Below are 27,833 nucleotides of genomic sequence, written 5' to 3' on the forward strand. Positions count from 1 at the left end.
CCAACCACTGTTGCTGGTGAATCAACCACCACTCCAGAATCTGAAGCTCCAACCACTGTTGCTGGTGAATCAACCACCGCTCCAGAATCTGAAGCTCCAACCTCTGCTCCAGCATCAGAAGCCCCAACCACTGTTGCTGGTGAATCATCCACCGCTCCATCTGTTGCCCCAGTATCCTCTACTGCTCCAACCTCTTCTGCTGCTCCATCTGTCGCTCCAGTTGAAAATGCAGCCAATTTAGCTACTTACTCATTTGGTGCTGCTTTAGCCGGTATGTTCTTGATGATGGTTTAAATTTTTGAATGAATTCTTTTTTTTATTTTTAAGCTTGATGTTTGAAAATTTTTTTTGAATTTCACTTTTTGGATTTGTCTTTTTAATATTCTTTTCATACTTTAGTAGTTGTCTACTATTATTCTGTAATTTAATTTTTTACTTTCTGGATTTTACATTCAAATTTCGTTTATAATTTTTATATTCGTTTTTATTTCACTCATGAGTGATTTTTAATATATACCCTTTAATATACTTTTTTCATGTATTCATTTGTATTCAAAGGCTTTAGCTGCGAAAAGTTAAGAACTCAATAGGAGCCTTGAGCTGCATGAAGTTTTCAGTCAATGTCTCACCTAGTTGAGATCACGAGGTGGTTGAAAGCAATTCATTACAAAACAAAGGTGAGAAGGAAATATTTCTTTTTCCCTTTTGTATTATTATAGTTTACAATGCACTTTGTTGTATTTTAGGATTTTCTTATGCTTTTTTAAGATCGGATTGCCATTTTTGAAAGAATATTGGTGCCATTAAGGAGATTCTTTTCTAGAACCTTGCTTTATCAACAATATTTCTTCTATAATTGGATGAGTACTGCCCAAAGCAAAACGTGGTTGAACTTACAAGATCATAAGCCAAAAATGAAAACCGAATTAGTCGGGGAAGTGACTTTATTCATTTCAAAGCTGAAATGGTTGGAGCTAGTAAATTCTACTTCGGGAGCATTTAATAACTAATCTCTTTTAGGATTATGAAACATTCAATTATATGTCGGGAGAGCTAAAGACTGCGAGAGATCATTTCAGACCCATTCAAGTTGAATCAAAATATTACAAGGGCTTAAGTGTGTAATAAAAGAAGTATTTAGACCAACTACAGAGGTTGAGCCTGCAAAAAGTGCACAAGTTACAAAACTATTGTAATGGCCGCAAAAAAAAAAAAAAAGAAAAAGAAAAGCCAAACAAAAAAAAAAAAAAACAAAAAAAGCACTCCATACAATAAGGGTCCCAATTTGAAATAGCATTGTTATCGAGTAAACCAGAGAAATCCGGAAATAGGTTCTTGAAATTGACCCGGATAGAATTACCCAGTGTCAGACGATTAGTGTTTACAAATTGTACTAAATGAAATAACAGTGGAAGAAAAGATGCAAGTAATTAGGGTAATTGAAAAGAACCATTCACATTGTACAGCGTAGAAAAACCCATTTTGACGACTCCATAGAGCATGGGGAGTCAACGATTCTAAGGATAATGGAAAGGCGGGTTAGCTATTCAACCCACGATGGGGTAAGTGGCTCCATCTATAAAAAACGAAATAAGCTTTCTTCATGACAGCTATTATTGGCACCAAGCTGTATTCGTAAAAACAGACTGGCATCAATCTAAAAAGCATACTCAACAATTAGGACATATCGTACAGTTGATTTCTCTTATTGTAATCTATATTAGGAATATGGGAATCCCGATTTGAGCACTTAATTCAGAAGTAAGAACATTGAGCTCATGATGAGAGAGATTTACCTCCTAAAATGAATAGACTAGATTGCTATAACCGACAATAAGAGATAATCTCTTACCATAAAGAAAAGCCAATGAAAAAAAATATCAAGGAAGAAAGAAAAAAAATAAGCAGAGTTCCTATACTCGAGTCGTTGAGTTGACACGAAGACGAACAAAAGTACACCCTGGTAACACAACGCCATCGAAGTATCACTCAACGCTCTTCATTTTAACTCAACTCAGCAAGTGAAGTACCAGCCACGGTAGGAAGGGACGGTTACATTAGTTGGCCACTAAGTAAATGCACCAGATAAAAAAATGCACCAGATAAAAAAATGCACCATATAAAAAAACGCACCATATAATTTTGTAGTGCGAGAAATTCGAGCTCAAAAAAACTACAAAGGGAATTAAACAATGCTACACCAAAAGAAAAAGTTATAACAAACGAATCTTTAAGCAACAACACAGGTTTAAAATATTCCCGCTCGTTCATAATCCAAAGGTGGATGTTTATTTACAAGTTCAGGTATTAACTCTTTTCAAGTATATTTTCTTCTCTTTATTTTCTGCTGAGTAGAAAAAAATTTTGCCCAATTTGGTGATTTAACGCCAAAATTAAATCTACGCAAGGACTCGATCTTGATGATCATTGACATTAGGTGGTGCGTTTGGTGTTGACAGACGTAGATTTAAATCTAATGCTCTCACTGAACGTGCTTTTTTCAAACTTTCAGTTCAACACACTAGAAACTAACTTAATTTTAGCCCTGCTGTAGTGGCTCGAGGAATTCATTCTACAAAGACCCTCTCATCATGGATATTAACTCTAGCAAGTCGCCTAAACCCCTTCTTGTTATTTAACTCACCAATTCAGGATGTTTGTAGTTTTGTTCCATATTCCAACACCCAGTGGTTCTTTGTTGAGAGAAATGCTTCATTGTTCTGTTGGTCTATTGTACTTTAAAGCTCACTCACTTTTTCTTTTTTAAACATTTAGCTATTTTCTTCATTTTGGCTTGTTTCCTTTTTGCCTTTGCCATACTCGAGACAGAAATTGGTGTTTTCTTCGTATGCACTATTTGTGAATAGATGAAGGAAGGTGAAATAAAAAATAATTGGGAAAGGTAAGTAACCGTGGAACTCAGCTTATTGTTCCAATTATCGTAGTTTTTTTTTTTTTAGTGTGTTTTTTTGTTTTTTTAGTGTGTTTTTTTGTTTTTTTGCAATTCAACCTCTCTTCCCTTTGCGCCTTCTGACTGTTGGTGGTGAATGTGAATTAGTATCCCTTGTGCATTCTACGATAGACAATAAGGGATTAATACAGTCTTCTCTTTTTTTTTTTAATTCGTTTCGCTTTCGTCTTTGTAATACCAAAATAACATTTTAGCGCTTCCATCAATGGATTAAAAATAAACCAGTTCAATCTTAGATTCAGCTCATGCAACATAAATCCCTTTTTTTGCTTCTCTTGTTCCTTCTCTTTTCAAGTCCTTTCTTTTTATTTTTTTAATTTTTTTTTTCAACTATTTCAACTACTCTTTGTTAATCGAGAAAACAATGAAAAGACTAGAGCTTTTAGGTAAGAAAAACATAAGCTTTTTGAGTTATTTGCAATTACCTTCGTTCATCCTCGAAGGAGTTCCATTCCTCAACATCTGAATGGAAATTAGAATATAAATATCATTGAATTCCAACTTCAAATATCTTATTTTCAAAATCTTCTTCATCAATTAATACCCATTCTAGTCTTTCGCTTATCTTCTTTTAAAGATGCTTTTCACTAAATCGACCTTTGCCTCTCTCGCTTTGGCTACTTCTGCTTGCATGACCAATGCTGCTGCCTTCTCTTTTGATTTCTCTCAATACTTTGATTTCTCTTTATCTTTAGGTTTACCAGATTCTGATGATTGTGGTGGATCTAAAAATATCTTCCAAATTGGTATTGATGAATCATTAGACTTAGGTATCGACTTATTCAAAAAAGACGGTATTGATGGTAACTATGGTATCAATAATGATATCGAAGTCTTAAAAAGACAAGTTTCTGAAGAAGCTATCAAACAATTAAACAAAAGAGACAATAACGCTCCAAAAGCCGCTTTATCTGTTTCTGATGTTACCTACGTTAAAGATAACTTATATAAAGTTACCGTTAACTTTGAAACTGCTGCTCCTCAAACTTTATCCAGATCTTTTGGTGGTGAAGCCGATTCAGTTAAAATTACTGGTTTAGCTCCTCAAAAATCTACTGCTATTGTCTTTGGTGCTGGCGCTGAAGCTGACATTAGCAACATTTTCCAATGGTCTGCTACCATTTTAGTTGAAGCTTCTTTCCACAAAGGTTTATTCTGTTTACCAGATGATTTTGCCATTGAATTCGATTTTGCTTCAAATGGTACTGTTGGTATCTTTGATACTTGGAAAAAATACTTTGCTACCAACTATAAATATACTTTAGATAATGATTTCGATAACCTTAAATCAGTTACTGACTTAAAGAGATCATTAGATCAAATGGATTCCCAAAAAAGAACTCAAGTCGAAAAAAGATTAATCGATTTAGGTTTCGATTTGAGTCTTTTATTGAAAATTGGTATTCCTTCTCCAAAATTACCAAACTTCTGTTGGGACCCAGCTTGTGTTTCTTCCACTTCTTCTCTCCCAGCTTCTTCCGCTGAACCTTCAACCACCACCTTAACTCCATCTTCTTCTGCCGAACCATCTACTACTACTGTTACCCCATCTACTTCTGCTGAACCATCCACTTCAGTTGTTCCATCTTCTTCAGTTGTTCCATCTTCTTCAGCTGTTCCATCTTCTTCAGTTGTTCCATCTTCTTCAGCTGTTCCATCTTCTTCAGTTGTTCCATCTTCTTCAGTTGTTCCATCTTCTACCCCAGTTTCTGTTACAACCGTTACCGTTACTCCAGGTGAAACAACCACCAGTTGTCCAGAAGTTCCAGGTGTTTCCACTGTTACTGTCACTTGTGATACCTCTTCTGTTCCAGTCAATGGTACTACTTCCACTGTTTCTGATATCCAAACCACCGTTGTTACTATCACCTCTTGTGAAGATCACCACTGTACTCCAGTTCCAGTAACCACCGGTGTTACCACTGTTACTGAAGAAAACACTGTTTACACCACTTACTGTCCAATTACCAAGGAAACTACCACTGCTGAAACCACTAAACCAACTAAGACTGCTCCAAAAGAAACTACTGCTGAAACTACCAAACCAGCCGAAACTACCATCAAATCTACTTCTACTGGTGCTGATACCACTTCTACCGTTGAAGTTGTTTCCACTCTTAAACAATCCACTGCTCCAACCACTGCCGCTGAAGAATCTACTGCTCCAACCACTGCCGCTGAAGAATCTACTGCTCCAACCACTGCTGCTGAAGAATCTACTGCTCCTGCTGCTCCAACCACTGCTGCTGGTGAATCTACTGCTCCAACCACTTTAGCTGAATCTTCTGCTCCAACCACTTTAGCTGCTGAATCTACTACTCCAGCTTCTGAATCCGCCATTGCTTCTTCTTCTGGTAGTGGTGTTCCAACCATTTCTTCTGCTTACGAAGCTGGTGCTAACATGATCACCCCAGTTGGTGGTGCTTTATTAGCTGCTGCTATTGCTGCCCTTAACTTGTAAGCAAGTTAGTTTTTCAAAATTTCTGTGGCTTAAATTTTGGTTAGCTTAATATTTTTACCGGGGCTTTATAATTTCTAACATCGAATTTTGATACCTATTTTCGAAGGCTTTAATTAGTTGTTATTCGATTTTTTTTTTTTTTTCTCAAAAGACATATTTGTTGAGGCAACCAGCAATATGAGGAATTTTAATACTTTTATTCTTTCTTACTCTCTTAATCAATTCTAAAAATTGGAAACTTTTTCTGTAACTAATATATATATATGGACTTTTTAATAATATTTCAAGTGCTCTACAAATTTTTGTAATGTTTTGTCTTTTTTTGCAGCATTTTCAGATAGTGCGGGACCAAAAAGTTGAGGTAGTGAAGAGAAAAGTGAAAAAACTCAAGAAGAAAACGAGTCTTGAAAGCAATCAAATTACATCGATACTCCACACTTTGCAAGCATGATCCACCCAATAAGAAGCATAACCCGTTCTTTCCCTCGAAACGGTATCCGAAATCCTTTCAACGCATATCGTTTCTATAGCAAGTACCACCTCAATGACCAAATATACATTCACGATAACGAAAAGGGACTTTTCAGTTTCAATCTCACCCCAGAGCCTACAACTCTCGCTGTGGGATGGTGTGACTCCAAACGCAACGTGACGCCCGGGAACTTCCACGTTAACGATGAATTCGTATCGCTATTACATAAGTTTATTGGAGATTCGATCCAGAATGATTTTGCATTTATAGTAGAGGCCGGAGCCAACGCTAACCTGTTCATGCCTATCTATGATTTTCGAGAAATCCCCAGGTACGGCAGAATCCCCGAGGTCGACAATATCTATGGTTACGTGATGGTAAATGAATCGGGTAAGATTGTACCGGGAAGCTACGAAAGCAACAACTTGTATAGAATCTGTAATGGTGCTGGTCTAGTCAAACTAAGTGACTACCTATACGAGGAACTTCAAAAGAAAGTAAAGAAGTAAAGAAAAAGAAAAGAAGAGGAACAGAAGAAGAAAATAAGTAAATAAAAGAAAAGAGAAAATCGTTAGCCGCTGTAAAATATACGATTTGTTTTAGCCGCTCATATAAAAATACCTGTAACTTTGTCATAAAAAAACCTGTAATTTTGTTTTTGTATTGGTTACCAATGTGATACATCACATTCTAAAAAGTATATAAACCAGGGGATGCCACTTTGCTTCAGCGGCTGTAGAATATAGGTCAAGGATGATGTTTTTAACAAAGTTTACTACTGCAGTTTTAATTAGATCAATTCAATTGATCATTAGTGTTATTGTACTTGGATTAAGTGGTGGGTTGATTAATGATTATCTGTATGGCAGAGGCATATATATACTTATTATATCAGTATTTAGTTTAGTTTATCTTTTGGTTGTATTGACTCCTTATGTGATACAGTACCTCCAACCAATTGTGCTTATAATTTGTGAAGGTGTATTTTTCATATTTTGGCTTATTTCATTTGCACTTATTACTGATGACACTGGATCAATATCATGTTCTGGATATTATTATGGGTTTTATTATGATACTACAGATTGTAAAATCAGCCATGCATTAATTGCATTTACCTTATTTGGATGGTTAAGTTTTATAGTTTCATTAGCGTTACTGGTAATTTACTCAATTATACCTTTAAATACCTCAGGAGGAATTAGCTATTTAACTGAATTTAATATTTTGCAATTAGGAGGAATTTACCCCAAATTCTCAACTAATCTTAGAAGTGATACCGAAAATCAAAAAACTGATGCGGTTAGTGAGTCCAAAGCGGCTAGCACTGAATCTGCCCCATTGGAGCAAACTGACCAAGCTGAAGTACCGACTGAGGCACCGGCTGAGGCACCACCTGCTGAGGCACTTGCTGGGGCACCTGCTGAGGCCCCAGTGACTAAAGAAAGTGACTCCCAGGCTGCCCAGTCTTAGTTTATTATCTCTTATTTTCTTTTCTTTTCTTGTGATTCATGTTTTACATAAATAATACATAATTAATACATAAATAATAATCGTTTTTTCGTAAACTACAAACTGTACTTTTAGTTCAAACAAGTTTAATTGTGAATGGGGATTCGCAATTATCTTTGTTTAATTTAATTGGAACTTGAACGTATTTGCCATGACCGTGTTTACCTTTATCGTCAAAACACCATTGATTAACTGAACCATAACTGATTTCTTTCAGTTCTTTATCGAAATGAAATTGGTATCTCAGGGGTTGATTTTGACTATTACAATTTAATCGGTCATTTGAGTCAATTCCACAATATCCCTTTGACGATTTAATATTGTAACCACCAAAGGCCAGTTGATTGATTTGATATGTGGCACAAGTTCCATATTGATACCATTGTCCATTACTTATGAGACAACCGGGATTATTGGATAATTTAAGGTATCCTCTATTAGGAGATTTTGGGGGTTGATTTGGTGGTGGTTTGAAACCTTGATTTTTAGGTATGAATTTAATACCTTGATTTGGACAGTTTGAGTTAATTAAACTATCAATTGGTACAAAATCTTCATTTAAAAGTGATCCTTTTAAATGATGATAATACCAAATCTCTTGTAATGCATTATACTTATTACATTTGAAATAAACTTGTTTCCCATCAAAATTCTTCTTCAAGGCATTAGAGATTTCTTCCTTGGTATAAGTTTTATCATTTGATGGGATGATTCCTTCTTCATTTAAAAATTTAAAGGTAGGGTACTTTTTAAATAAATTAACCGAGATATTGAAAAATTTATAAACATTTTCATTTTCTTTATAATCAGCAAAACACTTGGATCTAATGGTCTTAATACACGTTCCGTGTTTATTAAACTCATGAGTCCATAAAGATTCATCGTTCCCGTTGAAATTCTTCCAATTTAACTTCATAAATTCAACCAACTCTTCATCTTTATATTGATTTTTGATAATATCAACTACTTCATTCTGTTTTAAATTCAAGCTATCATCACAAAATTGTTCATAACTACCATCACAATTATCTGGCCATAACCCATGCAAGGTAAACGTCTCATTATCCCCAATTGGTGGATAGTAATCCCAAAACTGGGTCTGCAACATTATACCTCCTGGACTTTCAAAACAACAACTATTCTGGACCGGAGTCGTATTGGTACAGGTTAACGGAATATCAATTGGACATGTTTGAAATTGGTCTAGTTCATAGTTCAATACTTGCTGGTTTTCAAAGTATGCTCCTTTAGCAAAGCCAGTGCAAATGGCCATCAAACCCAAGCTTAAAATCATGATAAATTGAACTAATAAACTGAACTAATGACTAATGACTGAATGGGCTGAATTGACTGAAGAGTCGAAGATAGACCGTGCTGGTCCAGCGATAAGCTCCGCGTTCTGCCGCGACCTCCACACGACTCGGACCCCGTTGTTGGTTCACAAAATCCGTACATCTGCTATTGTGAACATGTTGCAAATTGCAAAACAAATAAGAACAATGTCACTGAAGGAGTTGAAAGTTATTCTCTTATAGATTTATGTTGCAAGCGAAGACAAAATGGCAGTAAGGGATGGGGGCAGTGACGAAACTATCTCAGTAGTATATAGATGCTTCTCGATTAAATAAATTTCTTTCTTACTCTTCACTTGGTTACTTTAGTCATAAGTAATTCTTCTCTCTATAACAAAAAAATTATATTGCTTGCATTTTTTTATCATATAAAAACAATATATTATATCTTCAGGCTGTTACTTTACAGCTTATTATCAATTGGATTCACAGCCGTACATACGACTCAAACCAACTCAAATTCAACAGATTGGAAGTCAAAACTTGCTTAAAAAATAATGTCCTTTGATAATCAAAAGCTTTTCCATTAATAAATCCACCGAAAAATTATCAACCAATGAAAAATCATTTGAAAATCAACAAACTGAAAATGTTTCAAATAATGTCGAACTTTTGCTAAGATTTGTGAAGCACACCCGGAACCAGTGAAGCGAGTCTACTCAATGAAATCTTTAGCTAGGGGAATTTAGGAATAGTACTGGTTTCGATGATATCTGTGTTTTTGAGAAACATTTGAGGTGACGTTGTAAAGAAACTTTGTTTTACGTTACGCATGTTTATCTTAAAGATTTCCATAGTAAGGTCGAAGAATTCAAAGACTACGAATTTAGATCGGGATTTAAATCATCATATTGGGAAGTGGGATCAACTAATTTTCATCCGTCGATCATGGCAATAGATAAAGTATACTTTAGAAGTTGAACAGATCAAAATCAAAGAGCTTGTGATATATATTTTGCCAAATTATAAAAGTCCTATTCAAAACAAAATAGTTCTAATTATAAGAAACATCCTTTGTGTTCTACAAAAGTATGGAAATTATATATGATATATAAGACAATCTGGTGGTTTTATAATATGAAACAACCAGGATACGAATTGGTATAAATGTACTACAAGCGTATTATTGAATTTAAGTTTAGGTGAAGAAAAAGGTGGCCGTGGGGTCTTTCATAAAACTTATGACGATGGCCTGGTGCTTTACATAGTCTTACATGTGGATGATTCATTCTTAACTTCGTCCAATAATACGAATTTAGAAAACTTTAAGATAGAATTATCATTTTGATCTTAATTACCCAGGTCAAATTCAGAGATATATCGGTATTGAATTTAGTAGAAATAAAGAAGGATTCAAAATTAATTAAAAACACTATACTGAAGATATAACTAAAAAAAAACCTTACAAAAAATCAAATTCATCGGCATTAAACGATCGTTTCCGGGAATTAGAACTCTAAGAAACTAAGCTCCTCACTGACGATGAAAAGAAAGTATATCATTCTGGTGTTGAAAGATTAATATGGCTCACTCAAGGAACCAGACCGGATATAAGCCATGCTATGAATCTGACGAGTTCGAAGAATAATAATCCAAATGAGTCAGAATATGGAGAGTTAATATATTGCATAACACATATATACAGAACAGCTGAAGGATAAAGTTGACCTGTACGTTTACTGATCTACATAATCTATTTTTTGATGCTTATGTTGATGCTTCACATGCTACAAGAAGATAGAAGACAGATTACAGCTTATCTGATTTATTTAAATGGTAACTTAAATGAGGATCAAAACGTCAGATGTTGGTTAATAACAGTTCTGTTGCTAGTGAATTAACTGCATTCGTAGAATGTATCTTTCAAAAAAGCTATGTACCATTATCAGATGTACGGAGGTTTTATTGATGTACGGATGTCTATCTTCTAAAAACTTTTGACGAATGTTTTGTCATGTATCGGAGCAGGACATTGTGACTAGAAACCTCGTAAAACAATAAGGCATCACGAGACAACTCAATACACTTTTGAAAAAATCATTTGAGCAGTCATTTCGCTTGCTGTTTGTTGAGTGGAGAGACTTGTTTGGGCGGTTTTTGCAGCTGGCGGAGGTTGCAATCCTAAAAAAAACTCTTTTTGCAATTTCGTGGTTAGTGCAAAAACGAAACACGTAAAGTATACTATAAGTATAACAGAAGTATACCAGAAGTATACTACTAAATATACAGACACCTACAATACAATATCCTGTAGATATCTATAAGTTAAAGGTCCCGTGAGAGTCATAGCCCAAGTATATCCACCCTCACTTAGCAACACTAACCTACTCATTACGTTGTTAAGGGAAACTTTGTCGACCAAAGATTTACCTTTTTCTCCAACTGAACCGCCTCGTACAAGATACGAGGAGGGGGCAGAGCCCTCTGAAAGTAAATGTATGCCTGGTGCGACTCAGGCTATATTTGAAGCACTCCCGCTAGCGATTACTTCAGACTGTATCGGCAAGATCTGGCAATAAACCCAGGCAAAGACAAAATCAAAGTTCAAAACTTAAGGTGAAAGTAGAAAAAGTGAAAAAGAAAAATTCATGTATTAATAAACCGCAAAGAAATCAAACCAAAAAGTTGAAAGGCATATATAGCATCAGATGCATTACAATTTTAGCGATGGGAGTACAACAGTCGACAATGCCCAATGAGAAACGGTTTTCGCAAACAATTAAATCACTGGTGCCCATCAAATATTGTACTTAGAACGATGGTCTTAATAAGACAAGACCTAGGACCAACAACTTAGGAATGAAAAATCAAAAAGGATTATCAAAATTTTTCCTGTGAGATGGAGCAGTGCCAGTCCGAATCACCATTGCAACAAGACATTGATCAACAAAGGACTTATTATGAACAAAGAAGATAATTAAGTTTAACAAAGAGGAAAAGTTATATTTTTGACGAAAAAAATTGATTGATTTGCTAATTAATAACCAATCTTGCATCAATGATTTTGAACTAAATCGTAATCCAACAACCTTAAATTACAACAAATATAATTAATTTGTTAACAAAAAACGAATCATTGTACAAGGTTAAAATGAATAAAACGAAAAAAAAAAAGAAAAATTGAAAAAGGCAAATAATAATAGTACAAGATTTGATCATTTCTTTGTAACTTAATGTACTTGATTTTTAACTTTTTACTCCTTACATTAGTGCCTTATCTATTTAACTTTGTTATTGATCTCATATAATTTTTTGAACCAATGATGTTTTCTATGAATAAGTTTTTATTTGTAATTAATTCGTGAATATGTATCATGGTATTAATGCCGTTTGCCTTGCATTTTCCATGTCTTTGTTATTTCAACTTCTTTCCTTCCTTTTTCCTTTATTCTTTAACTTTTTGCATTCTAGTTGACATCTGTTGCCTTGGCCTATTTTCAAGCTAAAATTCTTTCCTTTAACCATCATTTAGTTACGGCACTTTATAAAATGATGAAAATTTCCCTCTGGATCATTATAACTTTTCCTCTTTTGATATTCTTTTGATTTATATTTGTCTTTCTTTCCTATTCCATTCATTCGCTTAAATGTCTCAAACCAGAAACAAACGACCCTTGGTGGTCAATGATGATGATGAGAATTATAGTTTATCTCAACATTCAAATATGCATTCAACTAGTAGTAAAAGTTCAAATAGTTCAGCAGATTCAAGAACAAATCTATTATCAACTTCAAATAATGTTAGTAGATCTTTAACTGGTAGAATGGTTAATTTTATTAGTTTTTCAGCTGCTATTAGTACTAGTTTATACATTTCCATCGGTAGTGGATTACTTAAAGGCGGGCCTTTAGGTTTATTAATCGGTTATAGTTTTTGGACTTTTGTTATTTATTTATTATCAAGTTGTGCTGGTGAAATGACTTGTTATTTACCAGTTCATTTACCTTATATCAATTTCTTAGGAAGAACGGTTGATGAAGCTCTCGAAATCGCCGCTGGTTATAATTTTTATTTCATGTATAGTATTTATATTCCTTTTGAAATTACTGCAGTTAATAGTATGATCCATTATTGGAGAGATGATTATTCTCCAATTATTCCTCTAGTTATTCAAATTCTTTTATATTTAATCATCAATATCTTTGTGGTAAGAATTTATGGTGAAGCTGAATTTTGGTTAGCTATTTCAAAATTACTTTTAACTTCGGGTTTAATTTTTTTCACTTTTATTGCAATGGTTGGTGGTAATCCAAAGCATGATGCTTTTGGTTTCCGTAATTGGAGAATTGATGGTGCTCCTTTAAATGAATATATTAGTACTGGTGCTTCTGGAAATTTTCAAGCTATTTTAGGTGCTACTATTAACGCTTCTTTCACTATTATTGGTCCGGAACTATTATCAGTAGTTGCTGGTGAAGCTCAAAATCCAAGAGGTACCAAAAAATACCCTGGTTCAATGGCAATTGCTTTCCATACTGTAATTTATCGTCTTGTCATTTTTTACGTTTTGGGTGCTCTTTCAGTTGGAATCTTGGTTGCTTATAATGATAAATCTCTAATTAATAATTCTGGTTCTGGTTCAAATGCTTCTTCTTCTCCTTATGTTATTGCAATGGTCAATTTGGGTATTAAAGGATTACCTGACTTAATTAATGCAGTCATCATAACCGCAGCTTTTTCAGCAGGAAATTCGTTCATGTACTGTTCTTCAAGAATCTTATATGCCATGTCAACTCAAGGAGTAGCCCCAAGAATTTTCAGTGCAGTAACTAAAAATGGTGTTCCAATATACTGTATTGGTGTGTCAGTTGGATTTTCATTATTATCTTTAATGCAATTAGGAACAGGAGCTTCCAATGCATTAGGATACATTGTTAGTTTATGTACTGGATCCCAAGTATTAAACTATGTTTATATGGCCATTGCCTATATCGGGTTTTATAGGGCTGTTAAAGTTCAAAATATTAATAGGGACGAATTTGTTTATAAATCTTGGTTTCAGCCTTATTCGGTTTATTTCACTTTGTTTTTCTTAATTGCAATGGTTGGTGTTTTAGGTTATACTGTTTTCTTACCAGGTAATTGGTCAATTGATGAATTTTTATTCTCATACATCATGTTATTCACTTCTATTTTTATTGCAATTTGTTGGAAAGTTTTCAAAAAAACTGAATTTAAATTTAATAAGCCTCAGGAGGCTGACTTAATCACTGGTTTGGAATTAGTCGAACAACACGAATACGAATACTTCAGTAAACTAGAAATTGAAGGTAAGCCAAAAGGCCGTTCTTGGCTTCTGAGATTTTTTGATTGGTTATTTTAGATCCATTATAGCTGTTTAGCTTTTTTTTTTCTTCTCTCTTCACATTTTTTTGCAACCCAAATACTTGGTTTAATCATTTAATAATTTGACTTAAGATTTTATATGACAATCTTACCCAATTAATACTTAATATTTAATATTATATTATATTTATTTTAATACCATCTTGTAGCTATAACGAAGATATGGATTATAGGAAAAGCTTGAAGGAAACTATCCTAATATATAGATCTGAATTTTGAGCTTGTCGAGTACTCAACTGCAATAAAATGATTAAGGGGTAAAAATTAAAACATGATGTAATAAATGCCTTCCTACGATATTGTAACATTTTTTTAAATCCGTTGAGGATACCTTTATTAAAATTATATAGATGTGTATAAAAATCTACCGTTATCAGTTCAAATTGAATATGATAAAAAAAAAAATGAAGAAAGAAAAAGAAGTAATGATAACCCAGTATAAAAAGTTTAAAAGTAAAATAAAAACATGTTCAAACAAAAAAAAGTAGAATAATCATTTAAACATAACTTGATTCATAAAAAGTAAGTCATTAAATGCAGTTGATGCAGATAAAAAATAAAATACAGTAAAATACCAATGAGCAAAAAAAAATATTAGAAATGATAATCATCGGCAGACTTTTTAAGAAAGAATTGAATCGCTGAGATAAACAAGTCTAATATTTGTAAATTTCAGCTTTGAATGGACCTTCTTGAGGAATACCCAAGTATTCAGCTTGAACGTCAGTTAAGGTGGTTAATCTAGCACCCAAGTGGTCTAAGTGACATTTAGCAACGGTTTCATCCAAGATTTTTGGTAATAAGTGAACACCTAATTCAAATTTAGAGTTCTTACCGAATTCTGGGAATTGAGTTCTGAATTGTTCATCATCAGCTTTGAATAAAGCAATTTGAGCTAAAACTTGATTAGAGAAAGAACAAGACATAACGAAAGAAGAGTGACCGGTGGCACAACCCAAGTTGACTAATCTACCTTCAGCTAATAAGATAATATGACGACCATTTTTCATTAAGTATCTGTCAACTTGAGGTTTGATGTTAACAACAGATTCAGCATTAGCTTTTAACCAAGCAACATCAATTTCGATATCAAAGTGACCAATGTTACAAACAATAGCATCTTCTGGCATTTGTTCGAAATGAGTACCAGTGATGATATCACGACAACCAGTAGTGGTAACAAAGATTTGACCAATAGAAGCAACTTCATCCAATGGAGCAACTTGGTAACCAGAAACAGCGGCTTGTAAAGCATTGATTGGATCAATTTCGGTAACAATGACTCTAGCACCCATACCTCTTAAGGCCATGGCACAACCTTTACCAACATCACCGAAACCAGCAACAATGGCAACTTTACCAGCAATCATAACATCAGTGGCTCTTTTAATACCATCGATTAAAGATTCACGACAACCGTATAAGTTATCGAATTTAGATTTGGTAACAGAATCGTTAACATTAATAGCTGGAACTTTCAATTTACCATCTCTTAACATTTTATATAAATGGTGAACACCAGTGGTAGTTTCTTCAGATAAACCGAAACAGTCATCTAACATTTCTGGGTATTTTTCATGAACTAAAGTAGTTAAATCACCACCATCATCTAAAATCAAGTTTAATTTTTTGTTATCCTTGAAAGCAAATAATTGTTGTTCAATACACCATTCATATTCTTCATCAGTTTCACCTTTCCAAGCGAAAACTGGAACACCAGCAGCAGCAATGGCAGCAGCAGCGTGATCTTGAGTTGAGAAAATGTTACAAGAAGACCAGGTAACTTCAGCACCTAAAGCAACCAAAGTTTCAATCAAAACAGCAGTTTGAATGGTCATATGTAAACAACCAGCAACTCTAGCACCTTTCAATGGTTGAGATGGACCGTACTTCTTTCTGATGTACATTAAACCTGGCATTTCATTTTCAGATAATTCAATATCTTTTCTACCAAAGGCAGCTAAAGAGATATCAGCGACTTTATAGTTGTGGGCTGGAGCAGACATTGTAATTGAATAAGACTAAAGTTATAAACTAATAGAATAAAGAAGAAAGAACTTTGAAAATTTTGAAAAATTTCCACCCTATTGGGCATCGAGTACTTTTATATAACAAAAAAACTTTTCTATTGAGCATCGTGTTTTGATCTGGCACACTAATTTTTTTTGGGTTTACGACTAAACGACGCCCCTTATACAGCATATGTACGGGCGTTAAACCTTTTCACATGCTATACTGGTAAACGCACGCCAGTACATCCAGCCAATGCACCCATACACCAAATACAACGTTACATTCATCTTTTTACATGAGGATTCATCATCAAGATTCATTAATATCATTAAAATTATACACGGACAAAGATTAGATTTCAAACTTCAACCAATCAAGGTCTTTTTCGTCGTCATTTGAAGATCTTTGATTTTGATTTTTTAAGCCATCCGTTAAACTTGATTTAGTAGGTTTTATAGTATATTTATTAGTTAAAACATTGTCATCAATATCCATTTTATCATTATCATGATCTTCATTTAAAGAAGTATAAGCTTTGAAGAACTCGACTTCTGGCAGTTGAAGGCCAGCTGCGATATCTTCTTCATTAATTGATTTTGATTGTTTATTATTGGAAGGAAGTAGGTCGGCAACATTTAATTGATCATTTCGTATTGGAGGTTGATTAAAAGAATGATTAAAAGATTGACGATGACTTGAGGAAGAAGTATCCGAACCAGGAAAATCATGATTGTTTTGAATATTTTGATTATTGATATTAGAATTCATTTTATAAAAAGATTGACTATTCGGATTTTCAAAATAACTATTACTTGAAGAAAATTTTGAATTTAATAAACTTATATTGGTTGGAGTCAAGGAATTAGTTGGGGTAGTGTTACCATTTAATGAATTACTTAAACCAACAAAGGAATTTTTCCGATTTTGAGATGATAGATTTGTCATGGAAGTTCTTCTATTAAATGATGATGATTGAAATGAATTTCTTTTAGACGATATCGATAATTGTGATGGTATTCTTTTAATTGATTCTCCACTTATACTATTTGCATATTCATTATAACTTACTGGGATATTAACATCACTTTTTTTCCTTTTGAAAGGTTGATTATTATTAGTGAATGGTGATCCTCCATTTGGGATTGGTATTGACTTTGAATTTGGATTGAATGAGCTACTTACCGTGGTTCCTGGTGTTGATGATGCTGAAAAACTTGATGTTGGAGCTGGAGAACTAGTCACGGGTGGTTTTGGTAAAATTAATACATTTTTATAACGTGAAGTATTTGTACTTATCGATAAAGGTCCTTCACTATTGAAAGATCCTGGAGTTGATGAGGATCCATATAAATTGTTTGATTTTATAGGTATACTATTAGGTTTTGGATTAGTTAAATTATTTTGACGTCCTATTGAGGTCAGATAGTTTTCAGTTACTGAATTTGTTCTCACCATCCCACCGGTTGAACCTCTTTTAGAACTTCTCTTTTTAATAACGTCAGTTTTCAAACTTAATGGACGAGTAGTACCATGTAATTTCAAAAATAATCCACACGCATTACATAGAGTATTTCCTTGAGGATCTTTACGCCAAAGAGGAGTTTTCAAAGTGTGACAATTATGACATTCGGTAGGTTTATCATTGAAAGAAGTGCTATGACCATTATTATTACCATTATTATTGTTATTATTATCACTTTCATCGCTATTACTGGAACCAGATTGTAAAAGATGTTTTTGTTGGGATAAAGATGAAGTAAGATTTGATTTTGGATGTTGCTGCACCAGTCTGTGATTTGGACCATTTTGCAGAGCAGTCTTTTCACTAGGTTTAGATGCTGAGATTTGCACTGGATATAGAGTAGTGGAAGGTTCTTTTTTAATTTTATTTGATGGACTTAAAGAGCCATCTTTATCATAGTCGAAGCTTCTTGATTGACTGGACAAAGGAGGAGAATCATTCATACTCGAAGGAGTTATATTATTAGTCGAGCCTCCTCTTGGTTGCTTCGGATTAAAATTAGAAAATTGGCTGGTCTTAGAATAAGGAGAATTCTCATTCTTAATATCATCAACAGACAAAGGCGAAAGTAATTCAAGAACCTTATTGCTAGACCCATCGAACACCTTATGTGGATTTGAACTTTCTAAATGATTTTTTTGACATTTAGAGTTATCCTTTCTCAACTGACGATTTTCAACCCTGCTTTGTAACGAAAGTAGTTTCTTGGCCGAATGGAATAGCTCAACGATTGATGGACCTGCATCAAACTTACCGTTCTGATCCGGAGTATCTGATGGAAGACTCATTTTTGAATTCCCAACTTATGCGATGGAGTTAATCCTGTTATTATATTTTTTTTGCTCTCTTCTTTGTTCAAAACTAACCGAGACGAATATAAATGAAAGATATGTCAGATGTAAATGAAAGCACTAGAACACTCTCTGACGTAAAGCAGACCTGGCAGTTAGTATAATACACAGTAAACCTCTTTCAAGATTATATTAAAGAAAGAAGACTACTTAATTTTTTTCTCGTTAATAACTGTTCTTTCTCTCTTTTTTTTTTTTTTTTTTTTTTTCTTCTTCTCTTCTAAAGTTTCATATTTACGTTACTTTTTGACTCAAAAATTTTTTTAAAGTTTCTTCTTTTTTTATTTTGTAGGGCAGCACGACATTTTGCACGACATTTTGCACGATATTCTGCACGACACGGTCAGCCGTAGACTGCCTAATCGGGTAGTGTATAAGATTATATACGTATATATAGATAATTTATATAATTATACAAAATCACCAATTGAACTTGGATCTGGACTTTTCTTTATCGTGTAAAGAAGGGTTGTTGTTGTCGGCATGCAATCTGTATTCGAAGGAGACGCCAAAGACTCTTTCGTTGGAGCCACTGTCCAAGGTATCGATACAGTCGGAGCCCTGATTGATTAAGTCACATTCTCTAATGATTCTGAGGATTGAATCACAGATGATTCTTCTTGCTTGGAAACTGGTTAAGATTTTTTTTGATTTTTCACCATTTTCTTCGAATTTTTTCTTATTAAAATTTATATTTGAATTCCATATACTGATGATATCTTCATCTTTTCTAACCGAAAGAACCAATCCACTAATATCATTTAATAATAAATCTTGAATTTCTTGAGAATAATTTTGTTTTGGAATGATTGAACCAGTTATAGTTTTAATTAATAATCTTTCCCAAATTAAATTAGTTCTGTATCTAACTTTAGCAATTGAATCTAAGTTATCTTGATGATGACTACGACGACTAAAACGGAAAACCCATCTACCACCTTTAGAGTTGATTGGATCTTCCCAAACTGGATTTATGCCACTTTTGAAAAATAATAATTCGGTACCAATTGGTAAATTATGAGATTGTTTAATTGTAGATAAACTTAACCATAATTGTTCTAAAGAACCAATACTATTTATTAATTCATTTGAGTCAATTATTGATTTGAAATTGATTTCGTTAGTTGTTTGTAAATAAGAATCAACCGCAACAGCATTGTTAGTTTCACTAATTGGTTCTTCCATTACTTGTTTGGATTTATTCCGTGAATGATGCCATATTGTCCAACAATACGGTAATATATGATGTTCATTGGGGATTTTTAATAAAGTTTCTTTAGAAACTTTGATCGGGTCTCTTTTCGGTAATTCAACCGATGGTACTTCATTCTTTGAATGATTATTGTGATGACGATTATGATGATGACGTCCGCCATTGTCACTAAACGTTGAAGACGTTGATCCAATCAGCGGACTTGTTATTCCACTGGGTCCTGATCCTGATGATGATCTTGATTTATTATACTTTCCTTCACTCGTCCCATTATGACTCCCCCCACTATTATATCTATGATGTCCATTCAGACTAGTTCGACGATTACTATTCATACTCCCGGCAGCAGCAGCTGCATTGGCATAAGAACTTGTCTTGGATGAACCAATCGTCTCATTCTTCCCAGAACTCTGATTCATTATTCTATTGAATAACGACTCGGCTCTCTTCAAATTCTCAGACATGATCGACTCAACTTGTTTTATTCTATAACAGATGAATGGATATTGGGTTTTTCAAAAAAAAATTCGGTGGAAAAAATTTTTCGTCCAGGATATATACAAATGACAATCAGTTTCTCTTTTGACGGATTATGTTGGCAGTATCGTACAATACAGTCTTGTATCAAAACGACTAGGATGTGCTTCTATGAACAGTAAATGGTGTATATCTAGTTGAAGAAAGTGATTGAGAGAAAAATCCGATGTCTACTTATGCCTATTTGGAGGGTGAGATTTTGTCTTTTATTTTTTTTTTTTTTTTTTTGTTTTGTATGAGTTTTTCGTTTTTGGAGTACGAAAATTTTTCCTTCTCTTCTCGTTTACTTTGCGGACGAAATTTGCGAGAGAATCAGACAAATGAAGGGAAGATCTAGGGGTGAAGGCTACGTAGATGGGAGAAGCAGGGGAGACCGAATGGCTAACCAACGGGACGGCTGGGTTTGCAATTACAAGAGTTTTTGCACCTGAACTCAATAAATATATAGTTATACGATTACTTATTTGACTCGAATTTCCCGTAGTAATGTAAGTAACTACCCAAGGTCTTACAACCGTTGATGTAGTTAGGGATGTTAAGTTTTTCGTTGATTGAGTGAGCACCATCGTCACCTCTACCCATTGGTAATAATAAGACATCGGTACCCAATTGTTGTTCGAAAGTGAGGGTGATTGGAATGGAACCACCTTCTCTGGTGAAGTCAGGTTTCATGTTCCAGACGTGCTGGGTAGCATACAGAGCAGCAGTGAAGGAGTCGTTGAAAGGATTGGAAACCCAATAGTTACCATCGTGAATTAATTCGGCTTTGATGGTATTTGGGCTTGATAAATCTTTGAATAATTTATTAATGTAATTAATAACCAATTCATCTAATTTACCGCTATCGATATCGGGGACGGTTCTAATACTGAATTTACCAATGACTTTGGCTGGAATGACGGTTTTAGCACCACCACCAGAAAAGGCCCCTTCAATACCATGAAGAGATAAAGAAGGAAATCTCCATCTATGTTTTAAAATATCTTGTTTTGTTTGGTGTAAAGCGGTATTTGAACCACTGGCTGCGTTTAGTTCTTCAACTGAGAAATCGATATCATCATAAAGAGAATTTTCTTCTTCAGTCACTGGTGCAACCATATCATAAACACCAGGAATTAAAATTTTACCCTTACCATCAACTAATTGACTCATGATTTTAATTAAATCAGTCATTGGTTCGGCAACACATCCACCGAAAACACCACTATGTAAATCTGCTCCTGGTCCATTGATTGCAATTTGATAATAATTACATCCTCTTAATCCATAAGTTAAAACTGGTTTAGTGGTACCTAACCAATAATTATCACTAATACAAACAGTATCAACATTTTTGAAATAATTTTTTGCTTCTTTGGCAATTAAATCATCTAAACCTAATGATCCACTTTCTTCCATACCTTCGAAACAAACAAGTAAATTAACTGGTAATTCCCATCCTAATTCACGATGGGCTTGAATAACGTTTAACCATCCCATCACTGGCCCTTTATCATCAGTGGATCCTCTACCGTATAAGATATCTTCCACTTGGACCAATTCAAATGGTTCGGTAGACCATCCATCTTCTTTAGATGCTGGTTGAACATCGTAATGTCCATAAACTAAAACAGTTTTTTTCTTGGAATCATTCCCATAACGTCCTAATACAATTGGTGGTAATCTTAATTCTGGATCATTAACTGGTGGTGGTTGAATCCCTAAGTCTTTTAACTGAATATCTTCAAATCCCAAGTTAGTTAATTCATTAACTAAAAATGCTGACATTTCTACAACATTTGGTCTTAAACTTTCATCTCCTGATACCGATTTAATTGAAACCGCTTTGGAAAGACGTTCAATGAACTTTGGTTTCAATTCTTCAATCTTCTCGTAAAGTGGTTCTAATGGAAGCTTGTTAAATGACATGATATTATACTATTACAAATTGTGGATAGCTTAGTTATATTAATTGAAAAATCCTTCAAAATGCGTGAGATTTCCCTTTTATATATATAATTTTTTTTTTTTCCGTCTCCGTTCAGTTAGCTCTATTATTGTGATGTTTTAAAAGTAAAGCCGTATTATGATATGGTGCCAGACTCAAGGCATTTGCGAGGCATTCTCTCCAGACTAGCATTTTAAGTAAATTGTATGGTTATTCAATCGTTCACACTGACTGTAACCGACTGTAACCGAAGAACAGTACACCCGCACACCGAGATATCGATTTTTCAATTTGATATAACGGATTTTTTTTCTTTCTTTTTCAATATGGAACTGAAAGTCCCCATGGCCATGTCCGATAGCTCGAGTGAAGATGAGGTTGATGTATTGCAATTGATAAATCCCAAAGCGAGCAAGGCCAAAACGAAATCGCCGACGCCGGTGTCCAAAGCAGAGACCCACCTTACCAGATCGAGTTCTCTACCTCCGTTGGTTATTCGAAATCAAGCCAAAAGACTAACCCGGTCTGAAACGTCCCCGTTTCGGAGCTCGAGTGACGATGAGTTTGAACTTGATATTCCTGCCATCTTTAAGACCCATGCCCGGGATAACGAAAGATTACTAAACAACCATGATAAATTACAAGAACAGATTGATCGATCAAATGAAAAAGTTAAGCGAGAATATCAGGATATATTGCAAAGGAAAACCGCATTGATAGATGAATTGAATGATAATGGTTCGAGGTACCGGTATTCATTAAGTAATAATGGACATAAATCATTAATTGAATCGTTGGTTAAAAAAAGTTTAAAGAAGAATGCTGAATTTCAGTTGAACAGACACTTCTTTTTCATGAAAGATGTTTATGAAGTTGATATTGAATCTGATTTCAAAGTGTCGAAAGCCTCAATCCCGTTTTTGTTCAAAGACGAACAAAGTTTATCCAATTTACTTAATATGACCGATTTGAAAAATATTCTCGATATAGCCCTTTGCAAGATCGACGACTTAAACACGTTGAAAGTTGTTCAAGAGTTTTTCGTCAAACAGAATGCCAGGAGATTTGGTGACTTTTCAAAATATGTCGAAGTCCTAGGATGTAACACGCCTTTGCAAGACCACCATACAATTAAGCTAGTGCAGTACAATGGTCATACGCAACTAAGTCTTTATCGATTATCGTTAGTGTTTTTATACTATGCCAGCGGGGCAATTGACGAATCATTATATGACTCGATGGTTTCGTGTTTTATAATGATTGTTTCTGATTTCAACGCCAACCAATATCCGATTGACTTAGTAAACGTTTTCATTAAACCAGTTTTCCGTCAATTGGTATTGAAAGGACCCAAAGTTAATCGATGGTTACAAAACATTGATAAAATCAACCCAGTTCTATACAACGGGAAACCAATAAGTCAACTAATCAAGTACCAATTGCATTATAACTTATTAAGGCTACTTGACTTAAGTTTCGATCGTAACGAACCCATGCTAATCCACTTGACTATAGAAAACTTGAAAAGAGCATTTATTGGAATACCACCAATCGAGATACCCAATACCGATATTTTTGTTAATATGATGCAACTAGATACCTCGATTGATTTCACCCCGGACATCCCAACAGTAATATCTGTTTTAAAAGAACTAAATAAAATAGACGTCCCCAAATTGATGAGAACTCCAAGCTTCCAATCATCAAATTGTTTCTACCAGGTCTACTTCAGATTACTAGCCGTCAACCTAGTGTTTGCCAAAACATTCACCAACAACCACAACAACCTACAAAACCAGCAAAACTACACCCAGATTAAAAAACAGAACTATACAAACTTATCAAACATCTGCAAAATCCTCCATCAAATGAGAGATAACTTCCATAACCAATCGGCCGGTATTCTAGGATTACCAAACGAAATCAATGAGTTCTACGATAAAGATACAATCTCAAACATGGTCACCGACATCTACTATCTTCTCAACTACCTCCACACCATCCTAAAGAAAGACACCCAACTAGTGCAAAACGACGTCTTCTATGACTAATAAACGTGGAGATATAAAGCAATCGCACTATAAAAAAAAAAAAAAAAGACAACGGAAACGGAAAAAAATCACGGTTCTGGAAGACATTGAACGAATACTTTTGACGTTTTTATCAACTAATGCTTCTTTTGAATACAAGATACTTTCCAATTAGATTCTTGAGCAATAGAATTTTCAAAATGACTACTTCCAGTATGAGCAACGGCGTAGGGTCCAGTTTACACTACACCAATCCAGAAATAACTCCCGATCCACAGAATCCAGTTTATAATGGACAAGTGAATTTGAAGTATGGAATTGGTCCGTTACCAGAAGGACTACAGAATAAAAAAATATTCTTTTTCGATATTGATAACTGTCTCTACGAGAGATCGACCAAGATTCATGATATGATGCAAGTCAAAATCCACGAATACTTCAAGGCCAATCTCAAGTTGAGCGACGAAGACGCCCACAAATTACACATCAGCTATTATACCACGTATGGATTGGCATTAGAAGGGTTGGTGAGAAATCACCAGGTGGACGCTTTGGAATACAATTCTCAAGTTGATGACTCACTCGATCTCAAATCGGTTTTAAGCTACAACCCAAAATTACGCCAAACTTTATTAGATATCAAACAGAATCAAGACTACGACTTATTCTGGTTGATAACCAATGCCTATAAGACCCACGCATTGAGAGTGGTTTCCTTTTTAGGACTCGGAGACTTATTTGACGGGTTGACTTATTGCGATTATGCTCAATCTCCCATTATATGTAAACCAATGGATCAATTTTTTTTCAATACTTTAAAGAATGTTAACATTGATTATGACGATAAGCAAGTCATGCGGAGACAATCCTTTGTTGACGATAGTGAAATCAACGTTAAAGCTGCTCATAGATTGGGGTTTGGCTTGGTGATTCATTATATTGAAATTGATTCCGATTACGAGAAAATCAAATCAAAATCAGACTTTAAAGAATATTATGGCGACGGTGACAACTCAGACAAATCCAAAATCCAAATCATCAGATCCATCATAGAGCTAAACAAGATTTAACCTCCATTCTTATAGACTCGTATAGTCATTTATAGATTTTATCTAGATTCTCAGTATATTACTATGGTACAGTAGCGTAATTTTTTTTTTGCCGCCAAAATCCGACTAGTGAGGCATGAACTGGAAAAAAAATGAAAACTAATCAACTTCGTTTATCGATATATATAATAACGATTCGCTAAGATAAGACCATGCCGCCTAAGAAACAAATAGATTATAAGGGAAGAATCATCTTCTTGCACGGGTACACCCAAACGTCTTCGATATTCTATGCCAAAACCTCTGCATTACGTAAAAAGCTCCAAAAACTCAAGTACAAGTCGGTTTATCTTAATGGACCTTATAAGTTAACTCCTGCTCAATTACCTTCGAATGATGCTCTATCTAAATTCAATTCGGTGGTTCCTGAAGATGAAGAAGACACCAACCTCAGAGCCTGGTGGATTAAAAAGGACTACTATAAGGATGCGGTTGAAATTTCTCTCGCAGTCGATACCATCAAAGATTACATCAATAATGGCAAGATCATCCCTGATGACGATTCAACCGAAGATGAAAAAGCCAACGACGATGACGATTCGAATATTCCCATCGTTGGGATCATTGGATTTTCTCAAGGGGCTGCGTTGGGTGGTCTTTTAGCACATGACTTCAAAGATATTTTTGGCATTGAATTAAAATTTGCAGTATTATATTCTGGGTTTAAAATAGATACCTCAAAAGAATCTGCTAGCTCACAGTACGATAAATACTATACCCAGGATGGAGGGCAATCGGATAACTTTAAGCTTCTCCATGTTTACGGAGAGTTGGATACGGTTGTATCTGAAGAACGATCAGTTTCGTTATATAATCATTCAAAAACCAATTCGGATATTTTAAAACATCCTGGTGGTCATTTTGTACCTAATTCAAAATTATTAATTGACCAAGTAACTAATTGGATACTACACACTGAAATCGAGCAACAGCCCGAAAAGCCAAAAGAAGAAGACAGTTTGGATGATTTAATGGATATGATGGATAATTTAGGTAAAGCTTAAAAAAATTTATTAGATATAGAATTTTATATAATACTTATAATTCATCGTGGGCCGGTTTGGCCTTTTTACCAGTCCTGTATTTATACATTTTCTTTTCTTTCTTTGATAATTCACCTTCTAAAGGTTTAACGCCATTTTGATCAATTAACCATTCACCAATTTTCACTTTATCATTTGATTTCAATTTTGGTTCATATTTATTAAAAACCTTATTTTCATCATCATAACTAAGTAAAACTGGTAGTTCATCTTGTTTTGATAAAGGAATAGTTATTTCATCTCCTGAAGATAATGTAATTATTGGATTTTCTTCTTCAATTTTTTTAAGAGTTAACATGCTAAATTTATGGGTGTCAATGAAATCAATAGCTAATGATTTATATAAAGGACTGATCTGAGAGTTGGAACTAATCAATAAAACTTTATTCAAACTTTCATTTTGATCAAACCAGTTTTTAGTTGTATCACTTTTAAGACTTTGAAATTTTTTAACATAATTCTTAATATGAGACGTAAGGTGGGAATACATAGATTTCAAGCTTCTTTCACCATTGTAAGTATCAGTAGCGTGTTTATAAACTTTGCTTTTACTATTTGGATCGTATTTTGGTGGTCTGAAAACAGTTAACGTTGGGAATCCACTAATTTTATACTTGGAACACAATGGCTTATTATATTCTTGATCACAATTGACAGCAGCAACATTTATGGCAAGCTTACCATCTTCATGAATGAGTTTACCCAATTTCTTGTACACTGGTTTCAATTTTTGACAATAACCACACCATGGAGCATAAAACTTAACAATTGAAGTATAATTGGTATTCAATATAACTTTATCAAAATTCGATGGTGTTAACTCATAAACATTGGCATCCTTGGAATACTCGTCTCCTTGGGCACGCGCAGTGGCAAGAACAACCACTTGGAATAATGCCAATAGCTGATACAAGATCTTCATCTTCAATAGGTGTTGATAGATCAAATAGATTAGTTGGAATTACTGAAAAATATGGAAAAAAGATCGAACAGCACAATTTTTCCGTCCAGCAAGGCCCGTACATCGCAAACCCAACTACAAATCAACATAATGACTGAAAAAGATACTTTTGTTAACTAATATACATAGGAGAAGTAAAAGTTGAGCTGTAACTGCTGTATTGTTTTCGAGAGGGAACCCACTCTAGAAACAGTCACTCAAATATAGACACCAAAGAAATTGGAGGCATAGATTGAACCTAAACCAATTGAAAAGGAGGCAATTAAGATATAAAGCAACTGTAAGACTGGGGAACGAGATTTGTTATCTACCAAAAACCCCAAGGAAAGTGAACCAAAAGTAGCCAATGCCAAAAGAATAGTGATTATTGTTTGATACTCATTTAATGAGTTTGGAACAACTGGAGTTGAGCCCGAAAGAAATAAACGAGAATACTCGTCGTAGCTTGCACCGTAAGACATCTGTACTATTAATTGAGCTTCTCTGTTTAATGTTAAACTAATGTTAAACTA

At 34.3% G+C, this 27,833-nt stretch overlaps 14 protein-coding genes across 14 annotated transcripts in view; 8 read left to right on the forward strand and 6 right to left on the reverse strand.

Moving 5' to 3' along the window:
• The window catches only part of HYPBUDRAFT_167217 (uncharacterized protein), a gene marked incomplete at its 5' end in the record, with an annotated part of 2,405 nt that extends 1,888 nt beyond the window's left edge, over positions 1 to 517 (forward strand). Inside the window, one exon of the mRNA XM_020222758.1 lies at positions 38 to 517. Coding sequence (XP_020076422.1) covers positions 38 to 294 — 257 coding nt within the window. The 3' untranslated portion in view covers positions 295 to 517. The remainder of the gene's footprint in view (positions 1 to 37) is intronic.
• Positions 518 to 3,460: 2,943 nt separating this feature from the next.
• Positions 3,461 to 5,635, forward strand: HYPBUDRAFT_153176 (uncharacterized protein). The gene has a single exon (XM_020221410.1). It carries the CDS (start codon positions 3,549 to 3,551, stop codon positions 5,430 to 5,432), a length of 1,884 nt encoding a protein of 627 aa, XP_020076423.1. The 5' UTR covers positions 3,461 to 3,548; the 3' UTR covers positions 5,433 to 5,635.
• A 125-nt stretch (positions 5,636 to 5,760) lies between these two features.
• On the forward strand, positions 5,761 to 6,511 carry HYPBUDRAFT_153177 (uncharacterized protein). The gene has a single exon (XM_020221411.1). The coding sequence runs from the start codon at positions 5,880 to 5,882 to the stop codon at positions 6,411 to 6,413; it is 534 nt and encodes a 177-aa protein (XP_020076424.1). The 5' UTR covers positions 5,761 to 5,879; the 3' UTR covers positions 6,414 to 6,511.
• Positions 6,512 to 6,669: 158 nt separating this feature from the next.
• Positions 6,670 to 7,155, forward strand: MRV2 (Mrv2p; the record flags this gene model as incomplete). The annotated part of the gene is made up of 1 exon (XM_020224049.1): positions 6,670 to 7,155. A coding segment is annotated over one exon (486 nt), but the record flags the coding sequence as incomplete, so codon positions are not given.
• Positions 7,156 to 7,492: 337 nt separating this feature from the next.
• On the reverse strand, positions 7,493 to 8,689 carry HYPBUDRAFT_109598 (uncharacterized protein; the record flags this gene model as incomplete). Its single annotated transcript, XM_020218710.1, has 1 exon — positions 7,493 to 8,689. The coding sequence occupies one exon, from the start codon at positions 8,687 to 8,689 to the stop codon at positions 7,493 to 7,495; it is 1,197 nt and encodes a 398-aa protein (XP_020076426.1).
• A 4,204-nt stretch (positions 8,690 to 12,893) lies between these two features.
• HYPBUDRAFT_153178 (uncharacterized protein) lies at positions 12,894 to 14,207 on the forward strand. The gene has a single exon (XM_020221412.1). It carries the CDS (start codon positions 13,004 to 13,006, stop codon positions 14,090 to 14,092), a length of 1,089 nt encoding a protein of 362 aa, XP_020076427.1. The 5' UTR covers positions 12,894 to 13,003; the 3' UTR covers positions 14,093 to 14,207.
• A 564-nt stretch (positions 14,208 to 14,771) lies between these two features.
• Positions 14,772 to 16,121, reverse strand: SAH1 (adenosylhomocysteinase; the record flags this gene model as incomplete). Its single annotated transcript, XM_020218724.1, has 1 exon — positions 14,772 to 16,121. One exon carries the CDS (start codon positions 16,119 to 16,121, stop codon positions 14,772 to 14,774), a length of 1,350 nt encoding a protein of 449 aa, XP_020076428.1.
• A 358-nt stretch (positions 16,122 to 16,479) lies between these two features.
• GLN3 (nitrogen-responsive transcriptional regulator) lies at positions 16,480 to 18,438 on the reverse strand (the record flags this gene model as incomplete). The annotated part of the gene is made up of 1 exon (XM_020223593.1): positions 16,480 to 18,438. The coding sequence occupies one exon, from the start codon at positions 18,436 to 18,438 to the stop codon at positions 16,480 to 16,482; it is 1,959 nt and encodes a 652-aa protein (XP_020076429.1).
• A 483-nt stretch (positions 18,439 to 18,921) lies between these two features.
• Positions 18,922 to 20,178, reverse strand: HYPBUDRAFT_157423 (uncharacterized protein; the record flags this gene model as incomplete). Its single annotated transcript, XM_020222287.1, has 1 exon — positions 18,922 to 20,178. The coding sequence occupies one exon, from the start codon at positions 20,176 to 20,178 to the stop codon at positions 18,922 to 18,924; it is 1,257 nt and encodes a 418-aa protein (XP_020076430.1).
• A 312-nt stretch (positions 20,179 to 20,490) lies between these two features.
• HYPBUDRAFT_140246 (metallodipeptidase) lies at positions 20,491 to 22,163 on the reverse strand. The gene has a single exon (XM_020219742.1). It carries the CDS (start codon positions 22,157 to 22,159, stop codon positions 20,708 to 20,710), a length of 1,452 nt encoding a protein of 483 aa, XP_020076431.1. The 5' UTR covers positions 22,160 to 22,163; the 3' UTR covers positions 20,491 to 20,707.
• Positions 22,164 to 22,504: 341 nt separating this feature from the next.
• On the forward strand, positions 22,505 to 24,229 carry HYPBUDRAFT_149101 (uncharacterized protein; the record flags this gene model as incomplete). Its single annotated transcript, XM_020220177.1, has 1 exon — positions 22,505 to 24,229. The coding sequence occupies one exon, from the start codon at positions 22,505 to 22,507 to the stop codon at positions 24,227 to 24,229; it is 1,725 nt and encodes a 574-aa protein (XP_020076432.1).
• Positions 24,230 to 24,423: 194 nt separating this feature from the next.
• HYPBUDRAFT_110178 (nucleotidase) lies at positions 24,424 to 25,278 on the forward strand (the record flags this gene model as incomplete). Its single annotated transcript, XM_020218752.1, has 1 exon — positions 24,424 to 25,278. The coding sequence occupies one exon, from the start codon at positions 24,424 to 24,426 to the stop codon at positions 25,276 to 25,278; it is 855 nt and encodes a 284-aa protein (XP_020076433.1).
• Positions 25,279 to 25,456: 178 nt separating this feature from the next.
• Positions 25,457 to 26,366, forward strand: HYPBUDRAFT_210587 (putative serine hydrolase). The gene has a single exon (XM_020223067.1). The coding sequence runs from the start codon at positions 25,470 to 25,472 to the stop codon at positions 26,319 to 26,321; it is 852 nt and encodes a 283-aa protein (XP_020076434.1). The 5' UTR covers positions 25,457 to 25,469; the 3' UTR covers positions 26,322 to 26,366.
• On the reverse strand, positions 26,356 to 27,811 carry HYPBUDRAFT_11941 (protein disulfide isomerase; the record flags this gene model as incomplete). The annotated part of the gene is made up of 2 exons (XM_020219220.1): positions 27,531 to 27,811; positions 26,356 to 27,264 (listed from the first exon to the last, which is right to left on the reverse strand). The coding sequence occupies exons 1-2, from the start codon at positions 27,780 to 27,782 to the stop codon at positions 26,356 to 26,358; spliced, it is 1,161 nt and encodes a 386-aa protein (XP_020076435.1). The 5' UTR covers positions 27,783 to 27,811.
• Positions 27,812 to 27,833: the final 22 nt, after the last annotated feature.

This window comes from Hyphopichia burtonii, assembly GCF_001661395.1.
Source record: "Hyphopichia burtonii NRRL Y-1933 unplaced genomic scaffold HYPBUscaffold_4, whole genome shotgun sequence".
NCBI lineage: Eukaryota > Fungi > Ascomycota > Pichiomycetes > Serinales > Debaryomycetaceae > Hyphopichia > Hyphopichia burtonii.